The sequence below is a fragment of the Tauraco erythrolophus genome, chromosome 1 (genome assembly GCF_009769465.1).
Source record: "Tauraco erythrolophus isolate bTauEry1 chromosome 1, bTauEry1.pri, whole genome shotgun sequence".
Classification (NCBI taxonomy): Eukaryota; Metazoa; Chordata; class Aves; order Musophagiformes; family Musophagidae; genus Tauraco; species Tauraco erythrolophus.
In genome coordinates, this window is record NC_141465.1 from 87,458,247 (window position 1) to 87,473,035 (window position 14,789).

Consider the following 14,789-nt stretch of genomic DNA (forward strand, 5'->3'; position numbering starts at 1 on the left):
CACTTTGTTGTTTTACTTGTGTGTAAAAGAAAAGAAGTGAATGCATATTCATTTTTGTTTATATGTGTGTATTTTATATTTACATATCTATGTATATACAATACATACATGTGCAAGTAACTGCAAAAGAGAAAAAAGAATTGGGAGTGAATTTTCTCACATTGGAATTTTATAATATTAAAGTCTAATTTTAATAGGGTTTGTCAATCCCTGTATCTGCAATTTTTACTTAGAAACACTGTTTTTGTTAATGTGATGACACGTAGATTTCATTGTTTCCTTTCACAGTTTGTCACAATTCAGTGCAGAATTAATTCTTCAGGAAAAATCGATCTCTGATATTTATTCTGCTAGGATGTCGCTGCAATCTTCCTGTGTGCTGACTGTTAAAATAAAGTTAAACAGCCAATTTTATTTTTCTAATACAAATTTCTGCTGGTATGTGAAGCTCTTAGTTTACAAACTGCTGCGTTACACATAGAAGGTCTCATATCTACTCTGGATCAAACTACAGCTGTTGAATACTAACAACAATTTTTTATTTATTTTTTTTTATGTTTCAGAAAAGGGTTTCTGTATGAGAGGAGACATGTGCCCTTTTGATCATGGAAGCGATCCAGTAGTGGTAGAAGATGTGAATCTTCCTGGCATTCTGCCTTTCCCAGCACAGCCCCCTGTTGTCGAAGGACCACCTCCTCCTGGACTTCCTCCCCCTCCACCAATTCTGAGTCCTCCTCCTGTTAACCTTAGACCTCCAGTACCACCACCAGGCCCCCTGCCACCTAGCCTTCCACCTGTAACAGGTCATTAAAAAATACTAAACCCCATTTTTTAGTAGAAAAGCCTGATGTTACTTGGGTTGTGCGCAGTGTGAAAAAGCTGTTGTAAGAGTGCTGACTATAATTTAGAAAGCTGTACTATGCTCTACTCTGGCATAGCTTACCCCCAAATGATTGGTTTTTATGGTAGTTGTTACAAAGTTGATTGTTGTAAAATTTACATGTTAAATGTGAATCTTGAATACAGAATAGTATTTTAATTGTGTTTAAGCAAAAGCATGGCATGGCAAAACTAGGTTACTTGAGTTCTATAGAAGTTGTCCAAAACTGACAAAAGAAGGAAAGATCCCAGAAAACAAGAGATATTTGGCATTTCAGTTGTAACTAGAATTAAAGAGAACTCATGACCACATCAAATTTATATCTGAAAATCTGTCATTTGCAATTAATTTTGAAACTAAACTTATAACTAAGAAAGAAAATTATCCAGCTTGTTCGCTCTTTCCATTGGAAAGTACTTTGACTCAAGCACTAAAAGTTACATGAAGACTGGTATGCTTGGCTGTCATTTATAAAATAGCAGTTTAGTATTCAGTTCCCTTGTGTGGTTTAAAAACTTAAGTTAGTTTTATGTGATTATTCCTTTCTCTCTTTTGTATTAACTTAGATGTCCTACTTGATGAAATTATTCAAGAATAATTGATATTTGATATTGCTTGAAAGTTTCTTAAACTGTTTTAGTTTCCAGTTGGTAGTGTACTGAAGTAAGAACTGAATTAATTTATTTCACTTAGTTTAGAGAGTAAATGTATTGTTGGGGTGATCCCTTCTGCCTAACATGGTATTTCCAGATTTGTGTGGAAAGTCCAACTATGTGACTTTTTACAAATATGTATCTTTTTCCAACGTGTGGGATTGCCATTGATTAACTGGAAGGTCAGGCTTGACTGCTCAGTTTTGAAAGTGTTACCGTACCTGTTGTAAAAAAAGTCAAGCCAGCCAACCAACCAACGAAAAAAAAAAGCCTCGGTTTTAAGAAGGATCCCTTTGACTTTTCACCAGAGTTGTAGATTTCTTCTTGGGTGTTTGGAAAAATAAATCAAGTTAGTTATTTTCATCATAGAATATTTTTGTTATACACTATTAAAAAGTAGAATTTGTTTCTTTGAGGGGTGTTTATAGAGCTGTAAAGATCTTCTATTGTTGAAGATAAATACTAGGTTAGCAATTAAATTTTGCTTATAGAAAGAAGGTGGAGAAATGTTAAACTATTCACAGGCTTTTCTGTGTAATCTAAGTTCCGAGTCATTTGCCGGTGGGGATGGTTTAATATGAATGAATGGTACAGCATCCTGTCTGTATACATGCCCTCTCACCTCTCTTTTTTTTTTTTAAATAGCATTAAAAACATTTCAGATTAGTTTCCCTATGAGTTGAGTATAACCTAAGTCTAGAGGATAATAAATGAATGCAGTGTTTTCCTTTGTTTTTGGCAGGACCACCCCCTCCACTTCCCCCATTGCAGCCTGCTGGCATGGATGCTCCCCCAAACTCAGCAACTAGCTCAGTTCCCACTGTTGTTACAACGGGTATTCATCACCAGCCGCCTCCTGCTCCACCCTCTCTTTTTACAGCAGGTGTAGTACTGAGGCTTTGCCCACAAGGTTTGCTAAATAGAATAACATTGATTCATATTATACTGTACTTGTTAGAGATTATGATTTCATAGTTTGGGAGAATAAGTATCGTTTTAGATTGTGACAGTAACTTAATACTGTTTTTTTTCTAAGTTAGTTGAGGACAGATGTAAAATTTGTATGTAAAACATGAATCTTGACTATGGAATAATATTTCACTGTGTTAAAGCAGAAGACTTGACATGGCAGTTTTTTAATATAGTTGTTATATAACTCTTCCATTGTGACTGTATCTTGTAATTAATTGAAGTATTATATTTGAAACCTTAGGGGTTTTAACTGCAATTTATTTTAATTAGACATTTTCTTTGTTACTAGAAACGTACGACACAGATGGCTATAATCCAGAAGCTCCAAGTATAACAAATACTTCAAGACCTATGTATAGACATAGAGTACATGCCCAAAGACCAAATTTGATAGGACTTACATCAGGTGATATGGATCTGCCACCCAGAGGTATGCTCTCAAAGCTGTACTTAATTAGTTTAGCTGGTTTTCTTGCATTAAGGCAGATTGAGGCAGTTTTCAGAGAATATAATACCGGAAAAGGTTGTATTTTTGAAAACCTTCTGGAATTAAGAGAAGTTTAATTGAATAGGGAATTACTGTCATGTTGGTTTGTGCGTGTGTTTTTACAGGTAAAGTGAAATCTCTTGCTAGAGCATCGCACTGTCTACACTTGGCTATAATAACTGGTCACTTTGTACGTATTTTATACAGAAAAACATTAATGTTTCTGTAATAAACTTTTAGGATGTTTTTTTCTACAGAGAGGAGTGAATTATTTTAATCTGGTAGCAAACAGTTATGCATGACTAATCTTATCCTCATAGTTCCTGTGATCCTGAGCAGAAGCAGCAGTATACAAAATGAGAAAGGAAGAGGAATAAAATCAATTTTTTAAATGTGGATTTGTTTACATTTGTATGTATTTGTATTTAATCTTATTATGTTTCAGTCAGTGTATTTTCAGTGAGGAGTCCCCCAATATGGTTCCTGTTCTTCAGCAAGAGCCATTCCTCTCCCACCCCATCCTTAAATCTTGCTCCTTGGTGTTAGTGCTCTGGAGTACTGTGCATCTCCTATCATGAGCATTTTAGTATGTGCCATCTGATAGTAGAATGGAGGTGTTAGCAGAAATGGTGTGAGCCTGAGAGTCTTGTACGGGACAGAGTCAATCAGTGAGTGCAGTCAGGATCTTGAGGCAGATGCCTTCTGTCACACCTCTTTTGTTTTCCTTCTGTGTGATGTTTCTGTGGCAAAATGAAAGCTAGTAGCTATTTTGATCTGTCACAGCATCTGTTGATGGTTAAGACAAAAAGCCTGTGACCGAGATTTCATCCAGTTTGAACAAGGATCATAGTAATTTCAAAATAAACAGTTGTACTTTTCAGTGCAAATTCAGTGTGAGCAGAATACCTTTTTACAATCAAATACCCAATAAATACAAAAAATATTGTAAAATCTTTTCATCTGTTTACAGAAAAACCTCCTAATAAAAGTAGTATGAGAATAGTGGTAGATGCTGAATCCAGGAAAAGGACAATTGGTGCAGGGGATGCTGGAGTTCCTACAAAGAAGACTTGGTTTGACAAGTGAGTGATCATTAACACAAGGTTGGCTTAATAGTTGGATTTTCATGGAGCTCTTTTCTGTAATCTGAAACATACATAAATCTGTGTGAATTGCAAGTTAACCTGTCAATAAGCTGATTGTACTAAAATAAGTCATACTATAGGATGGTCTGTGTTTGACTGTCTTCTCTCAAAGGCAGTATAGAGATAGCTGAAGTTGCTTTGGATAATACTAAGGTCTACTTCCTGAAAGATGGAATTAAGATCTTAAGATGTTTCCTTAAGAAACAAAGAAGCCGCAGTGTGATGGCTGTTAGGGATGACTGATGTTAGTTTTGAAACGTGAATTATGTCCTTGCTATTTTGGATTGAGTTGCCAGGTATGTTACTGACAGAAAATCCGTGGAGGCACAGTGCTTAGTGTCCAAATACGCCTGAGGTGACAAAAGGTTGGAAGAGATTTTAAGAGATTACTGGTACTTAGGAGAGGCTTGAGGTATTAGTTATTTGAAATGTTAGTGGGGAAATTCTGTGGAGTAGCTGAGAAATAGTTTTTGGAAAGAAGCATTGTGGAAGTTGGGACTTACTGACACAAGCAAATTACAGTGAATTATCTCACAGATTTATGTGCTGGGGTATGCTGAGAGTATTGGTGGGGAAATCTGCAGGTGTATGGGCCTGTGCACTGTACTCTTCTAAACTTTTCTAAAATGACATTTTTTTTAAAGTCTGCAGAGCTTTCTGTGTTTTATACACATGCTGCTATGTAAACATACACAATTTAACGATGTATAAACCTCAAAAGAAAAAGGGAAGTCTATAAGCCTTGGAAGAATGGGCAGGCGTCCAGGGAGGACTACAGGGAGGAAGTTAGGGCATGTAGGGAGATAATCGGGGGCAAAAGCCCAACTGGAACTTAGACTAGCCGGCTCCATAAAGGACAACAAAAAGTCCTTCTATAAATACATTAATAACAAAAGGAGGGCTAAAGATCACCTCCAGCCCCTATTGGACACAGGGGGTACGTTAGTCACTAGGGATGAGGACAAGGCTGAGGTCCTTAATGCCTTCTTTGCCTCAGTCTTTAATAATAAGGTTAGTAGTTCCCAGGTGAGCTGGCCTTTGGTGTCTGAGAGCAGGGAGGGAGAGCAAATCGAAGCTCCTGTGATCCAAGAGGAAGGGGTCAAGGATCTGCTTCGTCAACTGGATGTCCACAAGTCTATGGGGCCTGATGGTATTCACCCGAGAGTCCTGAGAGAGCTGGCGGATGTCATTGCCAAACCCTTGTCCATTATCTTTGGGCAGTCTTGGCTCACTGGGGAAGTTCCGCTGGACTGGAGGCTGGCGGATGTTACCCCCATTTACAAAAAAAGGGCAGAAGGAGGATCCGGGGAACTACAGGCCTGGAAGTCTGACCTCGGTGACGGGCAAAGTCATGGAACAGGTTATCTTGAGTGCTATTAATGAGCACATACAGGTTAACCGGGTGATCAGGCCCAGTCAACATGGGTTTATGAAAGGCAGGTCTTGCCAATCAAACCTGATCACCTTCTATGACAGGGTGACCCGCCTGGTTGACGAGGGAAGGGCTGTGGATGTAGTTTTCCTTGACCTCAGTAAAGCCTTTGATACAGTTTCTCATAGTGTTCTGGTTGAGAAACTGATAACTGCTGGCCTGGATAGGCACACCCTCCTTTGGGTTAAAAACTGGCTGGATGGCCGGGCCCAAAGAGTGGTGGTAAATGGGGCTAAATCCGGCTGGAGGCCAGTGACCAGTGGGGTTCCCCAGGGCTCAGTGCTGAGTCCGGTTCTGTTTAACATCTTTATCAATGACCTGGATGAGGGGATTGAATGTACCCTCAGTAAATTTGCGGACGACACCAAGCTGGGAGGCTGTGTCGATCTGCTCGAGGGTAGGGAGGCCCTTCAGAGGGATTTGAACAGACTGGATCGTTGGGCTGAGGCCAATGGCATGAGCTTTAATAAGGCCAAGTGCAGAGTCCTTCACTTGGGGTATAAAAACCCCAAGCATCGCTATAGGCTCGGGGAAGAGTGGCTGGAGAGCTGCCTGGCGGAGAAGGACCTGGGGGTGTTGGTTGACTACCGGCTTGATATGAGCCAGCAGTGTGCCCAGGTGGCCAAGGCCAATGGGATACTGGTGTTTATCAAGAATAGTGTGACCAGCAGGAACAGAGAAGTGTTCCTGCCCCTGTACTCGGCACTAGTGAGGCCGCACCTGGAATATTGTGTCCAGTTTTGGGCCCCTCGCTTTACGAGAGATATTGAGCTCCTGGAGCGGGTCCAGAGAAGGGCGACTAAACTGGTCAAGGGGCTGGAAAATAAGACTTATGGGAGCGGCTGAGGGAGTTGGGGCTGTTTAGCCTGGAGAAGAGGAGGCTGAGGGGAGACCTGATTACAGCCTACAAATACTTGAGAAGGGATGCTGGGGAGGTGGGGGAAGGGCTCTTTACATTAGTGATGGGTGATAGGACAAGAGGAAATGGGTATAAGCTTAGTCAGGGGAGATTCAGGTTGGATGTTAGGAAGTATTTCTTCTCTGAAAGGGTTGTCAGCCACTGGAATAGGGAGGTGGTTGAGTCCCCATCCCTGGATGTGTTTAAGAATAGGTTGGATGATCTACTTAGCGATATGGTTTAATGGGAGATTAGGGACGGTTGGACTGGATGATCTCTAAGGTCTTTTCCAACCTAGAAAATCTATGAAATCTATGATGTGTTTGCTAGCTTGCTATGGATTTCTGGCTTGATTTTTATTTGTTGCAGGCAAAATTTTAACAGAACAAACAGTCCAGGTTTCCAGAAGAAGGTGCAGTTTGGAAATGAAAATACAAAACTAGAACTGAGGAAAGTTCCCCCGGAACTTAACAATATCAGCAAACTTAACGAGCACTTCAGTAAGTTTGGAAACTTAGTCAACTTGCAGGTAAGAGGCACCAAAGAGAAGACAGTATGCTTTGTCTTAATGGTAGAGTTAGTTGCTGACAGGAAAATGCCAGTTGTTTTTTAACTGGTTCACTGAAACTGTTCTCATTATTTTCCTAATTTGTTTCTCAAACATGATCTCATTGTTTTTGAAAAATTGTCGATGAAGAAGCAGCAATGAAATATTCTAGTCATCTTTTATATTTTGAACAAATGTTTTCCTCCCAGATAAGATTTTTAAGATACATTGTTTAAAACATTGAAAATTGATTGGAAGTGGTTTTCTTTCACCCCTTTTCTCAAGTTTGGATCTGATATCATAAAGCCTCTATGCTTTTGAAGATAAATGGTGAATGCAGAAAACCTGTATTTCTCTTCTAGTAAGCGATCCCTGTCGTATAGTCGCTTTCTAGTCCTGTAGTAGTGATGGTTTATCCCTTATAATTTTTCATAACGTTTATGAACAGACATAAGCAAACAATTTGAGAAAGATACAAGAGAGATGCAAAGAACGAAGGCCGAACTTAGGTTGATGTTACATGTTGCAGGCTGTATGTGTAATGTCCTAATTTCATATCCAGTTTCTAAGCTACTGTGTGATGTTTCGTGTTTCATTATCAACAACAGGTTTCAGATGCTAGCTAGTGTTTTTATGTATACTTCCTTGTTTGCACTGAGAGATTGAATGAAGAGGTGTAATAGAATATTTTTGTGTGTACTGATAACAGTACAGAATAAATCTCCCGTGCCTGTCTGAACACTGAGGGAATTTAAATCTTTCTTAATTGCACTTAAATATTTCTTGAGCCTTTCCGTAGTTTACCTAAAAATATGAGTGTATTAGCAGGCAGTATGATTCAGTAAGGCAAGTAAAATTGTGTGTAGATGTGTACAAGAGAGACAGTCAGATATGCAGATAGATATTGCAAGCTGTGCTCTCCTTCCAAAGGGTATAATTTTGTTCTTTGAAGGTGTCTAAAATAGCATGTTAGTGCTCAAAGGAGGAAGATGAAAATGAACTTTGCTGTCTAGCTTTGATACTAGATACGATGTTTATTAACTGACCCCTGTATTTTTGTAGCAATTTTTTTTACTTTACCGATGCTTCCTCTAGTCTTTCAAACAGTTACTCATGTTTTAGTTTTTGGGTTTTTTAACTATTCTTAAAGTTTATTAGCTTAATCTTAAGGTTGCTTCTTTCACGAGGCTTTTCAAACAGAATCCTGAACAGGAAGTATTTATCTGCTGATCAATATTGAGTTTAAATTGTAAGCTTCTGAACCTTGAAACTACTAGTGATTTTATGATAATTGAGACATGAATGAAAATCCTACATGCAGTAAGTTTTGTTCTTCTGTTTTAAATCTTAGGTTGCATATCAAGGTGATCCAGAAGGTGCCCTTATTCAGTTTGCCACGCACGAGGAAGCAAAGAAAGCTATATCAAGTACAGAAGCAGTATTAAATAATCGTTTTATTAAAGTTTATTGGCATCGAGAAGGCAGTGCACCACAAATCCAAGCCACCCCGCAGAAGGTAGAGGATTTAAGTCTATTCTATCTAGAATGTTACGTAAAATACAATCTTTTAAACATTTTTAAAGAATGTTTCTAGAAAGTGAACTAAGTCCTTTTGAAATAATGAATAAATACTTCATGTAATTCTTTTCCAAAAGTTACTCTTTAATTGTAGATTCTTTGACCTCAGATACAAGGTTGTGGAGTTGATAGCAAGATAAAACCGGAGGTGTTTAAAGAAAGCCCTTCTGTGACTTATGGAGAATTCTACTCTGTTGTCATCTCAGGTGAAGGAAGAGAGGATACTACGGTCTGCTGAATAACATGTAGTTTGCTTTAACTAGCATAGGGTTTTTTTTCTTCTGGTGAGCATAAGAAAGCAAGCAGAGTTACATTTATTTTCTTGGAAGATAATCTCCATTTTCTTCCAAAACCTGCTGTTTTTTCCAGTCTTTTCCTTTTTCCTTTCCTGTTGGGCATGCATACTGCTATAGAAAAGTAGCATTTGAATTTGTTTACACAAAGATAGCAATATGTATATATAGATAGATATACGTATATACGTAGATAGAAAGGACACGCAAACAACAGTGCAAGAGGAGAGCTGCATTAGAGAGACTAATTTAGTGGGGATCAGTCAAGGATGGAGATTTACATGGAGAGGGAGATGCTGATCTCCCTGGTATCCAGTGGCAGGACAGCAGGCAAATGGTTCAAAGCTGCAGTAGGGTAGGTTCAGACTTGACACTAGGAAGCATTTCTTTACAGAGAGGGTGGTCAGACACTGGAACAGGCTTCCTAGGGAGATGGTCAATGCCCCAAGCCTGTCAGTGTTTAAGACGCATTTGGACAATGGCCCTAGGAGTATGCTTTAACTTCTGATTAGCCCTGAAGTGATCAGGTGGTTTGACTAGATCACTGTAGGTCCTTTCTAACTGAAATACTGTTCTATTCAAATTCTGTTGTATTCAAATTCTGTGCTATTAGAATTCTATTCTAATTCTGTTCTGCATTTTTGGTTTGAATTGCACAGTGGAGCACCTATTGGTAGTTGTTAGGTGCATAGTAGCATTGGCAACTTTTTAAGAATGTGAAACAGCAGTTACTGTTGTGGAGCTTAGATTTGTAACCTTTGGCAAGGCAAGTCAGATTTGTTAGCAGGTGTACTGGTTCTACTCACACATAAGGGGGAGCTTGGATTCTCCCAGTTAGTGTAGGTTATTATATAGAATCATAGAATGGTTTGGGTTGGAAGGGACCTCAAAGATCATCTAGTTCCAACCCCCCTGCCATGGGCAGGGAAACCCTCCACTACACCAGGTTGCCCAAAGCCTCATCCAACCTGGCCTTGCCAGCTTATCAGCTCCTGGTGTAGCAAGTCCTTGTAAATACTTGTATATTCTGCTTTTTTGAATTTGCTGTCAGGGTGGGATGACACATTCTGCACTTACAAAATATGAGGCAGGCATTATAGAAGAAATAGTCGCTTATTTATATACACTGATATAATGAACAAATGAGTTGTTAGAAAATGCTTTCAATTGTTGCTCTAAGTTTTGAATTCCTTCTTTCTGTGGATGGTGTATGTCATCATCATTCAGAATCAATGACCCAGCTTTCCATAGCAATCCTGCTTTGGGGCATTTTAGGTAACAGTTTCCTTTCTCTTCTTTTGTAACAAATGTCCCACTTTTTATCTGCAGAAACGCATTTTTAATGACACCTATCTCGCTGTGTCCCCAATTATCATGCTTTAGATTTGAGTTTGGATTCAGATTTATAAATGTATTTGATGTTTGACTCGGCTAGTGCTACTCGAAATGGTATTTTCTCAGCTTGATTTACATCTGATCAGCCAGAAGAGGGCAGTGGAGTATGTAATTTGCATTCATACAATCCTTACCTCTCTTGAGAAGGACAGCTTGAATAATTACTGACATCAGCTTATTTGCTGATTATGCTATCCAGCTTGGAGTATTAACTGTGTATTTCCAAACAAATATCTGATCTGTATATTTGTTATTTTGCAAAGCATCAGTTTTCAATAACGTTACTTTTTTAGTGATGTTACTAGCTTCCCAGCACACCACCTTTGGCAAGTTAACTGTGAACGTTGGGGCATGCATTCCCCTTGGTACCAGGTGACAGTATTAATGGTTCCTGCTTCACAAAGGACAGCCTTTCATCATGTGTCAGGAAACTCCAATTTGAAGTCTGTTATGGGCAGTAGGGGGTGCACAGTGACAAAAAATTAAACAGGAAATGAAATTTTTAAGTGCTATGCTTTCATCTTCCTCTACACCAAAATATAACAATTATCAAATTATTGAGTTAGTAAACAGATACTTTTAATTCGTAAGCCTTTCAGGACATGAATATTTAATTTTATTTTAATTGAAATTAATATTTGGTGTCATATGTACAAGTAGTATGGAAACTCTTTTCTTATAATACTATAAGTATTTGAATTTTTGTCAAGTTTTCTGGTGTATTAATTAATTACAGTTGAATTAATTTTGCTTGTACTTATAAAGGTTTCCAATCAGATTTTTTCTGTCGGGCACTAAAGACAGGCTTTTGAATTTTCTCCATGTAAAATCAGTTGGCTTTTAAGTTGTCCCTTTGGTAGTGTCTGGTCTTGCACAATTTCTTGACCATTGCAGTTTCCTCAGCAGGATTACTTTTGAAGATTCTTACTGTGGAAATTCTGAAAGGAGTGGAAGTACTTAGTAAAGATGGTGAGAGTTAGCCATCATAAATCATCAAATAAAAGACTTCTGCCAAGAAGCAGAAATAATGCGCTCTCCACATCTGTGGTAGATAAAGCAAGAAATACTGGACTTAAAAGGCAGCACAGGAGAGTTAGGTTGGATATTAAGAAGCATTTTCTAATGCTAAAGGATGCTGAAGCACTTTTGCCTAGAGAGGTGTTAGGATCTCTGTCATTGGAAATCTGTAAGAACTAGATAGATAGATAGATACTGTCAGTAATGGCTTAGATATAGTTGACTTTGCCCTGGAGTGGAGGAATGGATTAGGTGATCTCCTGAGGGTCATAAATATGACAGGAAGGTTGCTTGGAACCATATTTTTTTGGTCTCAAGTATTTAATGTTTTTGTCAAAGAAAAGAAGGCAATATGTTAGCTGTCAGAGCATACCCATAGTAAGCTGAGAGATTAGCTGCTCTGTTTTCTTTTTCCTCAGTCGCATGACTACATGTCTCCTTATCCTTGTTTCTTTTTCTATTTTGTCCAAGTTAAACACACAGGACATGAAAAGCGACGTATCACTGTAAAAAGTGAGGGTCTTTGATACAAGTTTGTATTCTGCCTTTCCGTAACTGAGTGGTTGATGATGAAAGATTTGTGAAAGGAATCAGAAGACTGCTTGTTACTTTTTGTTCAGTTCTAACAGGTGGAAATTAAGATAGTCTAATCAGACATGATTAATAGAAACAGACCAGAGTTGTTTGATCGCTTCTGTGAGCTGCAAGTGCAAAATAGGTTATTGCAGTATGCACTACACAACTAGTCAGTATAACATCCTAAATCTCATGAAGTGTTTGTTTTTGCCATCAGGTGAAAAAGCTATTGAACGATAGAAAGGAAGAAGTGTAAATCTAAATGCCATTGCAGCAATTTCATTATATATTTGTTGAACTACATATATGTAGCAGCCTTTGGTTGTTAATATGTGCTTTTTTTGGGGTGGGGCGATGTTGTAGGTAATACAACCCTTAGTTCAGCAACCTAGTTTACCGGTAGTGAAACAATCAGTCAAGGAGCGACTGGGTCCAGTACCTGCAAGTAATATTGAACCTGCAGAAGCACAGAGTGCCAATACAGAAGTCACTCAGGTATGTATGATAAGTCAAAAATTCATTTTTCTTTCTGTAAAAGGTTCCATAGTGTATGAATGTATCCATAACAGTTACTCATATAGTGCAAGTACACATTTACTACTTGCGAGTGCATCTAATTTGATTGAGAATAGTGTTTTGATATTAAAGTTTTCCTCAGTGCAGTGATATTTGGCTTTCTTACCCAAGCATGGTACTTAATTTTTTAGTATCATAGCTTTTTACTTAGTTTAAAAAAAAAAAAAAACACAAAAGACCCTGAAAATATTTCAATAATGTTGTGTTAAATTGCAGTTTTCAGATTTCAGAATAAAGTTGGTTTCTATCCAAAGAACTAAAAGCTATCCTTTTTTTTAATATTATATCTGTTAAACAGCTAAAACCATTAGACTGATGGTCAGCATCTGAAAGTGTTTTCAGTATTTGTACATCACTCTTAATACAAGGAAAAATATAACTACAGTACCAGTATGAATGGTGACAGAATCTGGCGTGTTACTCCCATTAGAAATAGTCTTTAAATTTTTATCATGTTAGAAGTATGTCATTATTAGCATTATGCCACTACTTCAGTTTTGCTTCTGAAAAGGAAGACCACCACGCTTCAGAAAACATTTGTAGTTTAATTTCAAACAACGTTCTGCAACTGATGCCTGCAAATACCAGGTTATAAACCACAAAAATTGAAGTGTTTTTAAAAGGGCCTGTGTAGATAATCATCTGCCAACTTAGCAGGTCATGGACTTCTTGCAAAGTATTTGAAGTATAATCTTTGATTCCAAATTTGACTTTATCTGTCTTCTACAGCCTATTTATAGATGTACATTAACTGTAAAATCAAATATCTAAAATTCATTTTATCCGCTGCTTTAGTATTATTTTTCTGGTGCTGTTGCTCAAAAGTCTATGGTTTTATTAGTTAAATATGTTTTTTTCTGAATTCCTGACATTTGGAATTACACAGGAAACAGTAAAATATTCATAAAGTAAAATATGTTTGAACTATAATTTTGTTTTGTTTACTTAGAATGTGACTAAATTATCTGTGAAGGATCGGCTAGGTTTTGTGTCAAAGCCAGTTACTCCAACAACTGAAAAGGTAAGATGATGTCTCATGTTCTCTTCCTCTCACATTTAATTTCAGTAGAATTGATTTTATTATAAAACCCCTTGTGTCAATATTAAGTTTGTTTCATAACTATGAATAAAGTTATTTGTTAAAGGTTAATTTTATGGAGTATAATACATCGAAACTCAGCTTAGCAGATGGCTGAATGATTATAAGAATAATGCTAGGACAGAAGCTGCTATTCTGTGTTTTTTTGTTTTAATAGAGTAGATTCCATTTATTCAGTCATGAAAATAACTAGATATATTCCAGGATCCTGAGTTGTTAGAAGAATACAGAAATAAATACTGAAAGCAAATAAATTTTGACACTATATATGAATACATGGAAAGCCTTTCTATAAAAACTTTTTTGGGCTTTTTTGTCATTTGAAAGGTGGTGCTGTAAACCTTTATCCTCTTATTTGATCTTACAATTCGCAATACTTGTGAAAAGATAACAGTGTAATTTAATCAGTATAGAAAGGACAAAGAGAGATAGGGTGGGAAGGGTGCATCCAAATGATGGTTATGAGTTGTGTATTTTTCCCAGTGGTTGCAATTTTCAGAACACAAAGTTGTTGATATATTTACTTCAGTAGCAAAGTTCATGATGAATGATTCCAGATCTACTTAGCACCTTAGGGGACAGGCTTCCACAGTGTTTAGAGCATTCACTTGAGAAGACTTTTGGCAGAAAGGCAGCAAGTTTTACTTGGTAACAAGACTCTTCTGCCTAGGTATATGTCTTTTCTATTGGGAATTGGCTTAACCTGAAATGAATGAAGCATCCACTACATTCCCTGCCCTTCTCCCCACCCCCTGCCTTATAGTATGGCAGTTAATGCATTTAGTGAAATTAAACAAGTAAAATTTACTCTAAAGATACTATGCTGTACTTAGCATACACAGGTTACAGTACTTAATGTTGAGTTTTAATTGTAGAGGATATCTCTGACTCGTTTCAAGCCAAGTTGTCCACCTGAATGCACTGATCTTGACTTCTTGCCTGTATTTTGTTGTTGATTTGATTAGCTGAATTCTTATTACCCTAAATTAGTTGCAGATAAATATCTCACTGTGTATTCCTGAAATACATTTTACATGCATGCTATATACTTGCTTTAGAAATAGGAAGTCTGCTTCAGTTTGAGTGGAAATACGTTTTTCTCATTCTGTAAGAGTTGAGTTATCCTGAAACACTTTTCTACAAAGAGTGAATTCATGCTAAAATGCTTTTCTGCTGTGTTGTCTTATAGTACAGACTGATTTTGATTAGTTGCTGGGCTGTTCAGTGGACTAGTTGTGAAG

At 37.6% G+C, this 14,789-nt stretch overlaps 1 protein-coding gene across 10 annotated transcripts in view; it reads left to right on the top strand.

The window, feature by feature from the left end:
- RBM26 (RNA binding motif protein 26) overlaps positions 1-14,789 on the top strand; it is a 60,153-nt gene that overhangs the window by 20,462 nt on the left and 24,902 nt on the right. For 6 of the 10 annotated variants that reach the window (XR_015222534.1, XM_086620094.1, XM_086620103.1 and 3 more), the window contains exons 7-14: positions 564-803; positions 2,276-2,443; positions 2,795-2,935; positions 3,963-4,074; positions 6,837-6,996; positions 8,366-8,530; positions 12,237-12,368; positions 13,399-13,470. Coding sequence is in view for 9 of the 10 variants with exons in the window: in XM_086620094.1 (XP_086476220.1) it covers positions 564-803; positions 2,276-2,443; positions 2,795-2,935; positions 3,963-4,074; positions 6,837-6,996; positions 8,366-8,530; positions 12,237-12,368; positions 13,399-13,470 (1,190 nt within the window). In the remaining variant the exon portion in view is untranslated. Of the gene's footprint in view, positions 1-563; positions 804-2,275; positions 2,444-2,775; positions 2,936-3,962; positions 4,075-6,836; positions 6,997-8,365; positions 8,531-12,236; positions 12,369-13,398; positions 13,471-14,789 lie in introns of all 10 variants that reach the window. The other 4 variants (XM_086620112.1, XM_086620120.1, XM_086620129.1 and 1 more) reach the window with 4 other exon arrangements.